Source organism: Lutjanus erythropterus, chromosome 5 (assembly GCF_056507025.1).
Source record: "Lutjanus erythropterus isolate fLutEry1 chromosome 5, fLutEry1.hap2, whole genome shotgun sequence".
Lineage (NCBI taxonomy): Eukaryota > Metazoa > Chordata > Actinopteri > Lutjaniformes > Lutjanidae > Lutjanus > Lutjanus erythropterus.
Window position 1 is genome coordinate 1,056,106 of NC_139321.1, and position 15,074 is coordinate 1,071,179.

Sequence of the window (15,074 nt, forward strand, 5' to 3'; positions counted from 1 at the left end):
GTATGTTATTCATAGAACCGGTGACTGCAGACGTCACAGTGGTTTCATGAGTATCTTGGGATTTTGTGACAAACCCCACATTATTATTGTAACATGCAACTATACAGAAAGTTATTAATGAATATTTAATTTACTGTATCAGTACTTTGTATTGGGAAATGAGTGCAAACAGAGACAAATGTTTTTCAAAGTGAGCTGCAGTTTTAACAGTTTACTCAGGATGGGTAAACTGCTGGACCTGATTGATTGATTGATTGATTGATTGATTAATTGATTGATTTTTCTCACCTGCACTCTGATTGGCTAATACTCGTTGCCTCAGTTTGTGCGGTTGTTATGGACTAACAGGTGCCCCTGAGATTTTGGCGAGTGATGTAAACTGTTTATTTATTTACTTTTCATTGAACAGTTTGAGTTTAGATTAAAGTTTTGACGCAGTGTGATTAACATGATCACAGTCTGGTCGTGTTTCAGGTTAAACTCACCTGGTTGAGGTTTCAGCAGGTTTATAAATGCATGAAGAAGAACTGATCTTCTCCTGTCTGACTCTGATGCTTTTCCTCCTCGCAGGTTACTCCCGTAACTCGAACAGCGTGTCTCCTCGCGGCTACGTGCCGAGCTCCACGCCTCAGCAGTCCAACTACAACACCATCACGTCCACCATGAACGGATACGGAGCGGGGATGACCAACCTGGGCGTACCTGGATCCCCCAGCTTCCTCAACGGCTCCACCAACTCTGCTTACGCAAGTGAGTCCATTTAAAAAAACAACTTTAATGTAAAGAGACCAAACCTCGTCCAGCTGAGAGGCAGGCAGCAGGAGGGAGCCTTTTTTAAAAGATGTACGATAAAACAGGAAACACACGGCGCTGTTTATCGTTCAGGGGAACAAAATGATTCTCTGAATCAGCAAAAGGCTAAATTTTATGAAGATAATAAAGTCATAACTGGAAACCTGCACATAAACATTTGAAACAAGTTTAAACGTTTGAAAATAGAAATGATTTGTTTGTTTGACGGTGAAGGTCCAGCTGAAGTGACCTGAAGTGTCAGTTACATGGTTGAAATGTCAGTTGAGGTGGAGGTTAAGGTGTCGTTTCTTGTGTGAGTGTTTGACGTGTCTCTTAAAGACATTAAAGCAGGTCAGTTTGAGGTTAAATGTCACGTTGAGGTGAAGTTTCAGCTGAAGTTAAGTATCAGTGTGAGAACTGACGTGGTGTCAAACAGCGAACGTGTCTTTCACTTCACGACTGACACGACTGACCTCTGAGCTGCAGGGTGCCGTCACTTAGTGTTTTTACTGAAAGCAGCTGAAATGTCAGTTGACATGTAACTGACCATGTTATACTCTGAATGATATTTTTGATCTCAGAGTTTTTAGATTGGAAATGTGATGTCATGAAGCGGCCTGTTCTCACTCCTAATGCAACAGATATGACAGTTTGGTCGACGCCTCTCTGATTCAAACGTTTAGTTACGTACTGATGTACACGACTTCCATATGTTATGTTAGACTCCTGAACTTACGTAAGTAACATTCTCATCTTAACACAAACCATGATCTCTACATAAACCCACCTAATTAGTTTTTGTGCCTTTATTTTGAAAGTCTTGCATATGTATTAGTATTGTATTGTCCACAGAGTCGTGTGTGTGTTAAATGTTCATGCTGAGTCTCTATCTTCCACCTGATGTGAAGCAGGCAGGTGTGTTGGTCTGTATGACGTGTGATCAGGAGCACATTCACTCCAAAAAACAAACACATGAAGCAACATTTTTAAATAAAGTGTAAATGAAATATATAAAATCAGAAGTTTATTTATCCAAAACAGTAAACACAGACTCAACATGACAGAAAAACATTGAATTAAATGCAACTATTTAATTAAGCCTGTGTGATAAAGTTACATTGAAAGTTTACATGAAAAATCAAATACATAATGTCAAGGTTCTTTGGGTGTTTGTCCACCACTGACCAAAAAGAAAAAAAAAAAACAGCGGTGCTGTATTTTGCTGCTCTTTAAAGGACACGTTATTCAGACAGTAAGAAGAATCAACGCTCTGCTTCCAGGACAACACAGTTAATCCACAGGTCATAAAAATGAACATTGTGATTAATAACAGATGATTGCATGTGGGTGGAACAGGACGAAGCTGTGTGATCATTTACACACCGCAGCTGTAACTTCATTAATTGTTTAAATCCAACAGGATCAGTTAATTAATGTTGTTTGTTCTTGTAGGCATCCAAAAGGTCTCGCACACCGTCCGTGGATTTTATCTGCTGCTTTATTCCAAACAGACTTCCATCATAGATTTCCTCTGGACAGTTTCGTGTCCTGACAGTTTTATAATTAACTAAAGCTTTAGTTTTTCTGCTAACAATAAGCAAACAATATTTGCTGCAGTGATGTCACTGCACACATGGAAACGAAACTGAAAGCAGCCTGATCATTAAATTGTTGTTTAAATTACGTCGAGCAGTGCAGGTGATTTCTACACTGCATGTTGAGTCGTCTTTAAAGATTTACTTTAATGATGAGAGAGTTCACTAACTAAAATATAAACCTGAAAATTTAAAAATATATAAAAAAAGAACATAAATAAAAGCAGAAACAGACAAACAGCAGTATTAGCAGTTTTAAAATAGATTAAAGGTTTTGTATATTGTGTAGATTTTTTACATTTTGCACATCGTTACCTTGAATAAATGACACATTTCTCTAGTTTGAACATTTAAAACTTTTGGGATCATGTGAGAACACAAGTCAACAAAATATATAACATCGATAATTTAACAGCTTTAAACTGACACTAGAGGGCGCCGTCCAGCCAACTGCTGTGTTTGATGAGTTGGAGTGAGAACGTGTTGAATGAAGAAGGGATGAACTTTAATTTTGATCACAGTTTAAGGAAACGTGATTGTGAATAGGGGTGCAACAGATCACAGCCGTCCCGTGTTCTGTATGGATCACCTGCTGTGTTTTACTACTGATTTAAGAACCGTCACATCGCCTCCAGTGACATCACCTCCATGACATCAGACATTTTTACTGATCTAACTCTGCTGTCGTCATAGAAACAGATCATAAGATTGTGATGTTTATTGAAACTTTGGTGAACTTCTACACACACACACACACACACACACACACACACACACACACAGCTCCTCTCAGCTCACCGGAGCAGCTCTGTGTCTGTCTGTCTGTGACTCAGTGTGTCTGTACTGATTGGCTGTTACTCCTGACTTCTAACCAATCAGATAGTGCTGTGGGCGGGACACTGATTCAGACTACAGTGTGTAGTGGTGTATTATACTGCTCAGTATATAATTATCTATCATATGTACTGTATTGTAGTATAATACAGTAGAGTGTAGTGTTTGAAGTATTATGATGGTGAAAACTACAGACAGAGAGAGAACAAAACAACCAAGTGCATTTTTAAAATAATTTAACTCTGATCCCGCCTTTTCTTTTTTTTGCTGATCTTGATTTGTGACTTAAAACCACGATATGATCTGAACTGTGAATTCTGTGATCTATCGCACCCCTAACCGTGAATCAGCTGGGACCAAAGAAATGTTGAGGTTTGACTCCCAGCAGCACCTGAGAGACAGGAGAGGAGAACTTCAGGGTGATAAATCAGCTCCCTGCAGATACGTATCGGTATCAAACATCCAGTTCTGGATGGACTGTTGATGATGTGTTGAAACGCTGGTTATGTATTTTTCCTGGCTGCAGAGTGCTTTCAGGTTGTGGTCCTGATGCAGGAGGTGAACAGTCACCGCTGTGGTTCTCAGAATAATGAAAGTGAGGCTGCAGGAGCTGAGTTGATGCTTCAGTAGTTTTTCGGTCGGCCCTGTTGTTGCTCTGAAACTTCTCACTTCTCGGCTCTGATTAACTCGCCTGGAGTCGGAGCCGCTGCTGCTGCTTGGAAGGCGCAGGTGTGTTTTGGAGACCGGTAAAGTCTAAAGTCGCCCGCGGGGAGCGTTCCATTGTTTTGGCTTCTGTATCAAAGAGCTCGGCGAGTCTCAGCGAGACTCGTTTAGAAGGTATCGAGCTCAAACTGCGTCTCCGTGCCAGGTGATGTTGTCGTCCCTGGCGACCAAACAAAAGGTGGGCTCACATCTCGCCTGGCTGAGCTACAGTTTCCCTCCGCCGAGGTTCCCAGTGTGTGTGTGTGTGTGTGTGTGTGTGTGTGAACGTGTGTGCGTGTGTGTCGACTGAACACCGCCACGCATTGTTCACCTCCTCTGACTGTCCCCCTGTCCATCCATCCGCCTCCTCCTCACCCCTCCCCTTCCTCCTCCTCCTCGACTAACCCCACTAACATCCTCACCGCATCCTTCATGCATTCATGCATTCACGCTTTGGGCCGAATTCCATTAATATCAGCTGGAGAAAGAAGCAGAAAAACAGCGAGAAGGAGCCAAGAACAGAGAGGAGACGTGAAGCAGCGATCCAGGACACACTGATAGTTGTTGGCATGAAGCGATAAATCACATTTACATTCCCCCGTTTCATTTTACAGTTCCATTTTCAAATGCTGTCCTTGAATCATTTACAGACTCGCTGTGGTCCATAAAGTCTGTGGAGCTCTTAAAGGAGCAGTTCAACACATCTGAAAGCCTCTAATTCTGTCTCTCTGTCAGAGTGAGACGTTCAGGTGGACATCAGCCTCATGTTTGTTTTTCCAGTACCAATCTGGAGTCAGGAGGTGGTTAGCTTAGCTTAGCATAAAGACTGGAAGCAGGGGGAAACAGCTAGCATGTCTCTGTCCAAACTTCAAATATACACAGACCAACAGCTGTAAAGCTCAGCGAGGAACATGACGTGTCTCATTCATTTATTTTTTATGGTACTCTTTTGTAACTCTTGTATAACAAGAAATGTTTCTTGTCATAACATCAGTTTTTTTTGTTGTAATAATGAGAAAACATCTTGTTATTTAACACAACAATATCTTATTTTAATGATGAAATATCTTCTCATAACATGATTCAGTTTGTTTGTTGTAATTACATAAATATATCTGTAAAAAGTATATATATGTTTTGTAATAACATGAAATTATTTTGCGACAACATAAATATATGTTATGATGGGAAATTATCTTGCTATAATGTAAATATATCTTGTTATACCAGAGCTGCAAAGATTAATTGATTAGAAGTGATTGATTAGTGTGTTGTGAACACAGACATGAGACTGACGTCCACCTGAACGTCTCACTCTGACAGAGACACAGAGGATCGGAGGGTTTCAGACATGTTGAACTGCTCCTTTAATCAGAATCACAGGTCAGCTGTAGAACAATAAAACACACCATCACATCACGGGTTTACACACACACACACACACACACACACACACACACACACACACACACACACACACACACACACACACGTGTACAGTGTGTGTGGAGGAAGCTGCTGCTGCTCTCAGGTTGGATCAGGTTGGTTTTTCAAAATAAAAGTCCTTCAAGTTATGGATCAACTTTGCCAGATGTGTGCAGCTGTTTGTTGTTGGGAGCATGTTTGTTCCTCCAGCTCCTCCTCGGCCCGATCTGAGGCAGGGACCCACCCATCTCCACCTCCTCTTCATCCTCCTCCTCTTCATCTTCCTCCTCCTCTTTGTCCTCCTGCATGATTCACCTCCATCCGATCACTCACCTCCTCCTCCTCCTCCTCCTCCTCCTCATCTTCCTCCGCCCGCTGCCTGCTCGTTACCGTCACCTCCTTCTCCTCCTCCTCCTGTAGGACCCCCCCCCACCACCACCACCCTCACTTCCTCCTCCTCCTCCTCCTCCTCTTCGTCTTCCTCTGCTCCCTGATTCATTCTCTCCTGTCCATATGGTTTCTGCAGTCAAACAGAAGAGCGCCTTCGCCCCTGTCGTGCGGCCACAGACCTCCCCGCCCCCCACCTGCACCACCACCAATGGCAGCAACCTCCAGGGTGAGCATCCCACCCCCCCCTCCCGCCTGTCAGCACCCCCGTCCTCTGCTGTCCGCCTGTCTGTCCACGTCCCACCTGGACACACAGACAGAAAAACGTCACTGTAATGATAAAGATCTGTTAGTCACATGTGAGGAAGACCTGCTTCAAACACTCCGAGGTCAAAGTTGATCCATAACTTCTGGCACAGAAAATAAGAAAAACTTTATTTAAATGCTTCTGATTCATCTTATCAGGCGATTTCTGGCGATTACGAAGAATTCAACCTGTTACAAGCAAAAATCGGGTGAGATTTTTCATGACGTAGTGGAGAAACCTGCTGGAAAACGCAGGTTAAAAAACAAAAGTTTCCACTTTTTAGGAATAAAAATAACAGCTGTCAGAGATTTTTTGCACTGCTGTTTCTTTGTGAGGAAGTCAAAATGAAAAAGACAGACAGAGTGTAATAACTGTCCATTTATGTCATAAATCAAAAGAATCCTGGTTTCTGTATATTTTATGTTAAGTTGAGTCTATAAAATTTAAGAGCTTTTTATTCCTGATGAATGCTGATAAAATATCAATATTATGTGAATTTGTCCTGTTGTTAAACCCTAAAGTTTTATTTTAACTTGTTAAGTAAAAACTAATAATTGTCAGTCAACATATTTCTAATTATTATCAATAACTGTTTATAAATTTACATTTTTATGATTCTAGTGCCTGATTCCAGTGAGGTAACCTTGAGGTTTGGTAGATATAGATAATAAATTTATGTACTGATGATTGAATCTGTCAGTTATTCTGAATGTAGAGTCGCCTCTTAAAAAACAAATATACATCAAGTCAAGTTTCCAATACAAATAGTTTTTTATTGGAAAGTGACTATTTTCACACATTTTAAGAACAAACACCGTTAAGGACTCAATAATGAGCAAGAGTTTATCTGAACTGAAGGTGGAAACGAACGGACAGTGAAGTCACACGTACTTTAAAGGAAGTTCATTTTCTTTTTTACTTATTCTAAGAAAACAAAACATTTAGGGCTCAATAACTGACAAAACTGCTTGATAAGATGAAACTTCTGCAATTAAGCTTCTTCGAGTCACGCCCTCTTTGTTTAAAGGGATAGTTCGGACTTTTTGAAGTGTGTTACTTATAGTGGACTGGCGGTCGACACGCCCCCAGGTTTATTTTCACCACTTAACCTCGCTGAAACAGAAGAAGCGCTCTCTCTAAAGCCACCAAATTCTATTGAAAAAAATCAGTAGTTTTTTTCACAGAACACAGGAGTTGTTGGTCGACTGCTGCCTCCATCAGTCTGTGTTGTTGTGAGACTTCAGTGAATCTGAACTAACCCTTTAAAACACTGAAGTCTCACAACAACACAAACTAACTAACAGATGGAAGCAGCAGCAGACCAACAACTCGACTACTAGAATGACAGACTTTGTCGGTGGAGTTTGGTTGGTTTGGAGAGAGGGATTTTTGACTAATTTAATGGTGGTTTCCTGTCAGAAACATCAGTCTGACAGCAAGAAGAAGTGGTGAAAATATTCTAAATATTGATAATATGGTTAAGTACCTCATATAGCCGCACTTCAGAAACCCTGAACTATCCCTTTAAAGACTGATGAAGCATCACGTTCAGCAGAGAGACGAGTTCATCCTTCCTGTTGTGATATTTTCAGAAAGACGTCCTCAGGCTGTTGAATCTGACTGATTCTGTTTGTGTCTCAGCTATGGCAGGTCTCATCGTCCCGCCCATGTGAGGAGGACCCTCAGCCGGATACCGTCAGACCCCCCCGAACCCCCAGCCGATGGAACCCACCCACCTGAAACGCCACAACAGCGATAGCAACGAAAAATCCTTCCCATCATCCCCCAGGACTGACCCAGAATCCATCAGTGCACCAGAAGAAACAGTTTGACTCTTCATCAATTAATTTCCCGCACGGCGCCGTCTTCATGTTCGCCGACGGCTGAAGCCACCGCAGATGTTTAAACCGGAAACAGGAAACGTCTGCGGCGGCTTCACGTGGAGGCAGCGCTCCTTCAGAGGAGGTCAAAGGTCAGCGGTGTGGAGAGAGGACTGTGGGTGGGTGTGGGGGGGTCAGGTGTGTCCGGGGGGGTCAGGTGTCTGCAGTACTACATGTTGTGTGAGTATTGTCGTGCTGAGTCATGAAACAGGTTAGTTTGACTTCAGAAGTCTGAGGAGACCCGAACAGGTCTCAGATCAGTTTGAACCACTGTGAGACAGGAAGGAGGCGTGTCCACTGCAAGCTTCTGGTCACCATGACGACATCACAGAGGTAGGTTTGATCTCATTGGATAGTCAGCCAAAAAGGTCTCATCAGGTCTTCCATATTTTAGCCATTTAGTGCAAATCACAGCGTACGCACCAAATTCTATTTAGAAATTCAGATGTATTTTTCTGTAATTCCAGGTTCCCATTATCTTCCATTTGTTTTAATAATATGTGAAATTAATAAGCAGACTCTTGAAACTTGCATATGTTGTGTCATCTGTCACAGTAACCATGAGGTCAGCATTATTTTTTTTTGTCAAAGTTACATTATTTTAATCGCAGTGCAGGCTTTTAAAAATCAGTCCTTTTTAAATGGAGTTCTGTGTGGACCTGACCCAGCTGAACTGAACCTGACTGGTCGGTCCAGACAAAAAACCTCAAGATGCTTTTTTATTTGTTTAATCCACAGACGAAAAACTTTGTATGACTGTCATGTCTATCATAAAGTCTTATGATGTGCTTATAATGCATTCATAAGGCTTTATAAAACTAGAAATGTTTATAATCATGCATGACAACTTATAACAAGGTTTATGTTTAAGTATTATAAGGGGAGGACATAATGTATCATAACTCCAGCATTCATAATGCTTCATAGCTTCATGCCAAAGTGACAACAAGTCCTGGGTTACACAGCACATTATAACTAACATGACATTAGCCAGCTTCTGAAATGGAATAATGTCTTATAACTATGAGTAATTCGCTATAGCATGACTTTGTGAGCTTTAAGGTTATTAGCAATTATATGATGTTTATAAGACATTATTCATTTTAAAAAACTTTGACTTAATAAGCTATTATGATACTTTATAGCAGTTCGCTATGCGTCTTTATAACTGTCTAAAGTCATGGTAGTTGTTCCACATGACATGTAACCCAGCATTCAGATCAAACACTTTGGCACAGCGCTATAAAGCATTATGAATGCTGAACTTATAATACATTATGTCCACAACTTATAATACTTTATAAACCTTGTTATAAGTTGTCATCCATGATTTCAGACATTTATAAAGAGTTTCAGAAAGCTTTATCCAGACATTAAAACATCTTAGGATTGTGTTTATAACACATTATAGGCATGACTTAAGTTTTATGCAACAAAAACAATCCAAACCACGTCTCTGAGCCTGATGCTTCACTGGAGCGAGCAAAGTGATGCCTAAACTGCGTCATTAAATTCAATTTTATTTCAGCTTAATTGAAAAATGCTTCAACTCGTCACTGGAGGGTCATTTTTAGGTAAACATGTAATTACTAATTAATTCACACAAATGAAAACAATCAAATTCTGATCAGATTAAAAGAGAGAAATATTAAAATAGACAAGGATCGATGGAAGGTCGCGTATAAATGAATATAAATTTGTTAACAGCCCGTCCTCATCAGAAGAACTTATTCTGATAATTATGTTTATTGTTAGGTGGCGCCATCTAGTGGCTGTAGTAATTATGACAGGACAAAAGAGGAAGTCAGGTGACGTAGAATAAAGAGTGAGGAGGAGGAGTCAAACAAACAGGACTTTGATCCTGAAGTTGAAGTTGTGTAACTTTATGTATTTACTTTAACTCAAATCTTTTCCTCAACCAAACCAAAGTAGAAACAGTAACATTAACCAGGAGTCTGATGTCGTGTTACTTCTGTTATGTACTTCAGGTCCAGTTCACGTGTCACTGGACCTCCAGCAGTCTGAAGTGTGGATCTGGGAGTCACTGACAGTTATTGATAGTTATGGATTACACAAGATTAGTTTGAAAAGTCTGCTGATTAATATTCACATCATACAGGAACGAGTCAGTGGACGAACTGGACGGTTTTCTGTTTATTTTTGTGATTCTGCACTTTTAAGATGAATTTTTTAGATGAATTATTGTGACGGCTTAAAGAAGGTCATCAGTAATGTAAATATTCTGTTCAGATTTAAAGTGACTCACTGACCTCAGTCTGTTTGAAACAACAATATTTGACCATCAGTCTTGAGTCATATGAACATAATGAAATACTGGATCTCTGATTGGTTCTCTGTGGATCAGAAGCTCTCAGTGGACACTGAACCTGAGTCGGACCGAGTCCAGAAACCAGGAAAAAAAAAAAATCAAACTCTTCAAACCTTTTTTCAGATCTGGAAAAAACAAACAAACCGTCAGACGGTTTCCAGATTTGACGGGTTTTCAATCAGAAATCCCCTAAAATCCCCCATGAGGACCAGACTCCTGATCAATATCACAGCATTTTCCTTTGTGTACCATAGCTTTTAACAAGGTTTGTGTCTCTTATTCTGAAAAGGAGGAAAATGCAGTAATTTTCTAAAGCTAAAGAGCGAACAAACGTCCTGCCGAGGAGAGAAGAGACGATGTTACACTAACATCTGTCTGGATGAAGTCGAGGCAGCCCGGGTTTCTGTTTCTTTAATTTTCACTTTCATTTGTTTTTTTGTTTTTTGTTTTTTTTTCTTTGGACGTCTTTCTCTCATTTTTAAACCTCCAGTACAATAGTTCTGTTTTGCAGGTGTGTCGAGTGGTAGATTTTAACCAGAAAAAGCTTGCAGCAGTTTTAATCACATTTAGGTACCAGATTTTTCTCGTTATTCTTCTGATTGTGCTTATTTTATATGTATTTATAAAAGTATGTTTTGGGGAGTTCCTTTTGTGATTTAGGCCTGAATGATAGTCTCAAATATATATGTAAACACATTTGATGTCTTAATACCTTTTAGATATTGTAAAAAGAGTGAACAAGTGAGAGGAATTAACCCTTTTTGTAAAAACAAAAAAAACGTCTCATGACATGGTCACCCTGTTTTTGAAAGCAGGACGTTAAAAAAAAACGCTTTCATCACTTTTGTATAAAAATGCTTTTCCGATACGATATTTAACTTTTTGTAAACAGCATCATTTGTGTTTCCCCTGGTTCTTCTCGTCCTTTGTGTATTATTGTGAAATGTATAATCATGGTTATTTCTTAATGCACTATTTTTTTTGTTGGGGCACTTAATAAGAGCAATGCATCTTAGCAAAAAAGAAAAAAAAGCTAAAAGTTTAAAAAAAAAAGATGAAAGCTAGAACAATATGCACCGATATGTTTTTTCTGCCGTTCTGAAATGGCAAAAAAAATCCTTGTCATGTGAAATTTTTATATTTCAGAAGCTTATAACGTCATAATATTCCTCCACTCTTCCTTTTTGGACCGAGCGTATCTCTTGGTTTCGGTGTTTAGAAGACGATATTTTATCCATCTTAATATTAGACCCGATCCTAGTCTTTGTGTTTTTTGGTGAGAATGATTGTACGATTTAATAAAAACAGGAAAGCAGATTTTAAAACCACTCCGAAAAATGAGTTTTTTTGGGTCACTGATCTCAAGGAAAACTTCCATCGATGTTGGTGTTGTTGTTGATGGTGCTGTTCTCGTCGTTGCACACAATCTGGATCATTTTACTTATGCAACTGTGTTCCTGTTCCGTAATGCAAGCTCGTCTTCCACGCTGACGTGGAAAAGTTCGGAAAAGTTGACAGTAAAAATGTTTTTGATGCCTTACGATTGACCACACTTCAACACAAAGTCTTCTCTTCATTTTATACGGATAAGTTTTGGTTGTGCGGTGATTTAATGTTGATCGTTTCTGTTGTGATTCGATTTGATTTCTGAGATTTTCTCCAGTCAAACTGGGAGAATTCGTTTTGTTTTTAAAAATGTTCCGATACCATTTTTTTCCCTTCTCAATACCGAAAAAAAAAAATCTGGCCTGTGAGACGCTGCGGGGAAGTTGCAGTGTCCCCAATATCAAAATCTGTATCGGAACAAGCGTAATTATTTTGCACCAGATGTTTGTCCCTCAGGTTCTTCCCGTAGAAAACCATAACGTTTGCATCATCAGCACTGATCTCAAACTGAGACGTTACGTTGAAACTTCCTGGTTTAGTTGTCGAGTCACACGTGGCTCCAAATTATAAAGGAAGGAAGGTTCTACAACAGTTTTAGAACAGAAACGTTCACAAAAGAAAAATGACATTATCTTGTTAATATTATGTTACTGTCAGGTAATTATAATTTAACATATCATAATCACAAGATATTTCAACAAAACCATTTTATAATGTCATGATTTGTAAATTAAATTATATGGAAACTGTCTCATATGTATGTAAGTCGATAAAAGCTGCAGTTGCAAGAAATTTTCTTTGCATGTCGTTTTCTCAAGATCAGCGGTGAATTATTTATCATCTCCAGAAAACAAGCTGTTATCTTGAGTTAAAACTAATTTTCTTGTGATAACAGGATTATCATTTTGTTATCTTGAGATAAAATGTGTTTTCTCATCATATCAGGTTGATAAACTTTGTTATCTTGAGACAGAGCTTGTTTTCCTGTGATAACGAGTTCATTTTGTTGAGATAAAAATTGTTTCTCTTGATAATGAGTTCAATATTTTTATATCTTGAGGTGACAAAGCTCATTTTCCTGTGATACCAGCTTCATCATTTCATCATCAAGAGAACAAAGATTATTTTCTCCTGATAACATCTTGAGATAAAGCTTGTTTTCCTTTGATTATTGGTTTATTTATTCCGTTATGGAGAAAACGAAGCTTGTTTTCTTGTGATAACGGGTTTGTTGACCTCGCTGTAATGAGAAAACAAGCTTCGTTATCTGAACATAATGAAATAATTCACTTGTGATCTTGAGATTACAGCATTATAAAGAAACCTGCAGGTACAGCTGTTCTCAACATACGACATCAGATTGTGAGAAACGTCTCGATGTTAAAATCAAAAGATACAGAGCTACAGATATAATGATGTTGGACACGTCTCCATGTGGACACGTCTCCATGATTTCCTTTTGTTTAACAGTTTAAATCAGAACTGTTGTAGAAACAGTTTTTTTTCCAGACTGTGTAAAGTTTGTGCTTAAAGAAAGAAGAACCATCTAACATCCCTTTAACTCCTGGAAAACAAAAATCAAACCACCTGAGTTTGTTTGGGAATAAAAAGTTGTGAGGGCAGGAATCTGAAGTTTTGGACGGATTCAACTTTTGACTTTATGCAAATCCAGCAGGACTGACAGAAACCTTCGGTCACTGTACATCATCACCCGGACGCCGGCGCGTTGGCTTGTGGGTGAACATCTGTCCAGTGTCTTTAGGAGAAGCCTTTTTTTTGTTTTTTCTTTCAGCCTGCAGAGCGAGCGCTCACACCTCGCTCTGTTCAACATGAACTCCCTCGTCCGTCTCCACTTCTCAACAGCTTGCTAAAGTTTCTCTCTCGTTTTTTTTTTTTTCTTTTATTTTATTTTTGGTCACAGTTGTAGAAAGTTTTGCTTCTCACCGTCCTGGTTTTCAGCCGAGGTTTTAAAAACTGCAAAGTATACTTTTTTCGATGTTTTACTTCAATGTGAAAGAGGGCAGAGGTACTGCATCTTTGTGAAATATGAAATATATCATCAAAGTATATCAAAGCACAATGTTTAATTAATGTCTTTAGAATACAAACGGGGGGGCGACACCCCCGGCTTTTCTTTTCTGTCTCTGGCCATGCTGTAAATAGATGCATGTTTTTTGGGTTTTTTGGTTTGTTTTTTTCCTGTGATCCAGTGCTTTTTGTACAGAAACAGTCTAATAAAGATTACATTTGGCTTGAACTCTGACTTCTCACCCGTCTCTTAAGATTTAAGGTTAAAACGTCTTCACCTGTTAAATGTTTGAGAGTAGATCGAGTCATTTCAGCTGCTTTCTTTGTTTAAGTGTCACTTTGAGTATTTGAACAGTTGAAATCAGTTCAGTTTCTTTTAAAATATTTTGCTTCATCTGTAGAGGAAGGAAATGAGTGGAAGACAAAGAGAAACAGATAAAGTCTCGTCCGGGTCAAATAAATCTTCCAGAACTGTTTTGTTAACGTCTCTATAATCAAAATATGGCCAAGTGCAATATCTACATCGCAAACTTCTGAAAAAGTTAGAATGTGAGAGAAAACATCATTATAATGAGGTTCAGTAGAGCTGCAGAGAAAAAAAACTGCTCACCATTCACTTCCATTGTTTGGGAGATTCTGTAACACCGTTTTCCTGTTAAAGTCCAGCAGAGTTTTGTGAACTAAAAAACTAAATGTGACCTTCAATCAGCATGAGGGCGAACAGATAATGACTGAACTTTTGGGTGAACTATCCCTTTAAGAGTTTGAGTTGGGCGATGCCTCGACATTTTAAGTCGTCTCAACGATTTTTTTAACAGTGTACAGAGAAAAAACAAAAACTGTTGATGTGAACTTGAGCTGCAACAATTAATCAATTACTTATTAATCACCAACTATTCTGATAACCGATTAATCGGTTTAAGTCATTTTTTTCTGATTTCAGCTTCTTTATGTGAATATTTATATATATTAGTAAACTGAATGTCTTTGAGGTTTGAGTGAAACAAGACATTTGATGTCATCTTTGGTTTTTCACTTTTTTTGGACAATTTAAATTGAACTATGTAAATATAAATAAATAAACCATTACATATATAAATTATTATATATATAAATAAACTATTGATTGATTAATCGAGAAAATAATTGACAGTTGCAGCCGTAATCCAAACACTCGTCAAATCTCATCAACGTCTATAAAATCTTTGGTTTTTTAATCCCAAAGAAGAGGCTGTGACATTTTTTTCTCAGCAACTGAGTCGATTAAGCCGAAGACGAAAAGTACAAGTTACGAGTTTTGATGAATTTTAAACAGTTGAAACAGTCAAACGATTAAACTTCAGAGAAAAGTTCAGTCAGAGAAGTGAAGTACAGAAAGTTGTCTGAGGTCAAACATGTCACTGAGCTAA

At 38.9% G+C, this 15,074-nt stretch overlaps 1 protein-coding gene across 4 annotated transcripts in view; it reads left to right on the forward strand.

Annotated features, from left to right (window-relative positions):
• LOC146326295 (transcription factor COE3) overlaps positions 1-8,029 on the forward strand; it is a 188,977-nt gene extending 180,948 nt beyond the window's left edge. For 2 of the 4 annotated variants that reach the window (XM_084718529.1, XM_084718530.1), the window contains exons 14-16: positions 571-750; positions 5,875-5,964; positions 7,684-8,029. In XM_084718529.1, the coding sequence (XP_084574655.1) occupies positions 571-750; positions 5,875-5,964; positions 7,684-7,715 (302 nt within the window). In that variant the 3' untranslated portion in view covers positions 7,716-8,029. Of the gene's footprint in view, positions 1-570; positions 751-1,646; positions 1,653-5,580; positions 5,647-5,841; positions 5,965-7,683 lie in introns of all 4 variants that reach the window. The other 2 variants (XM_084718532.1, XM_084718531.1) reach the window with 2 other exon arrangements.
• Positions 8,030-15,074: the final 7,045 nt, after the last annotated feature.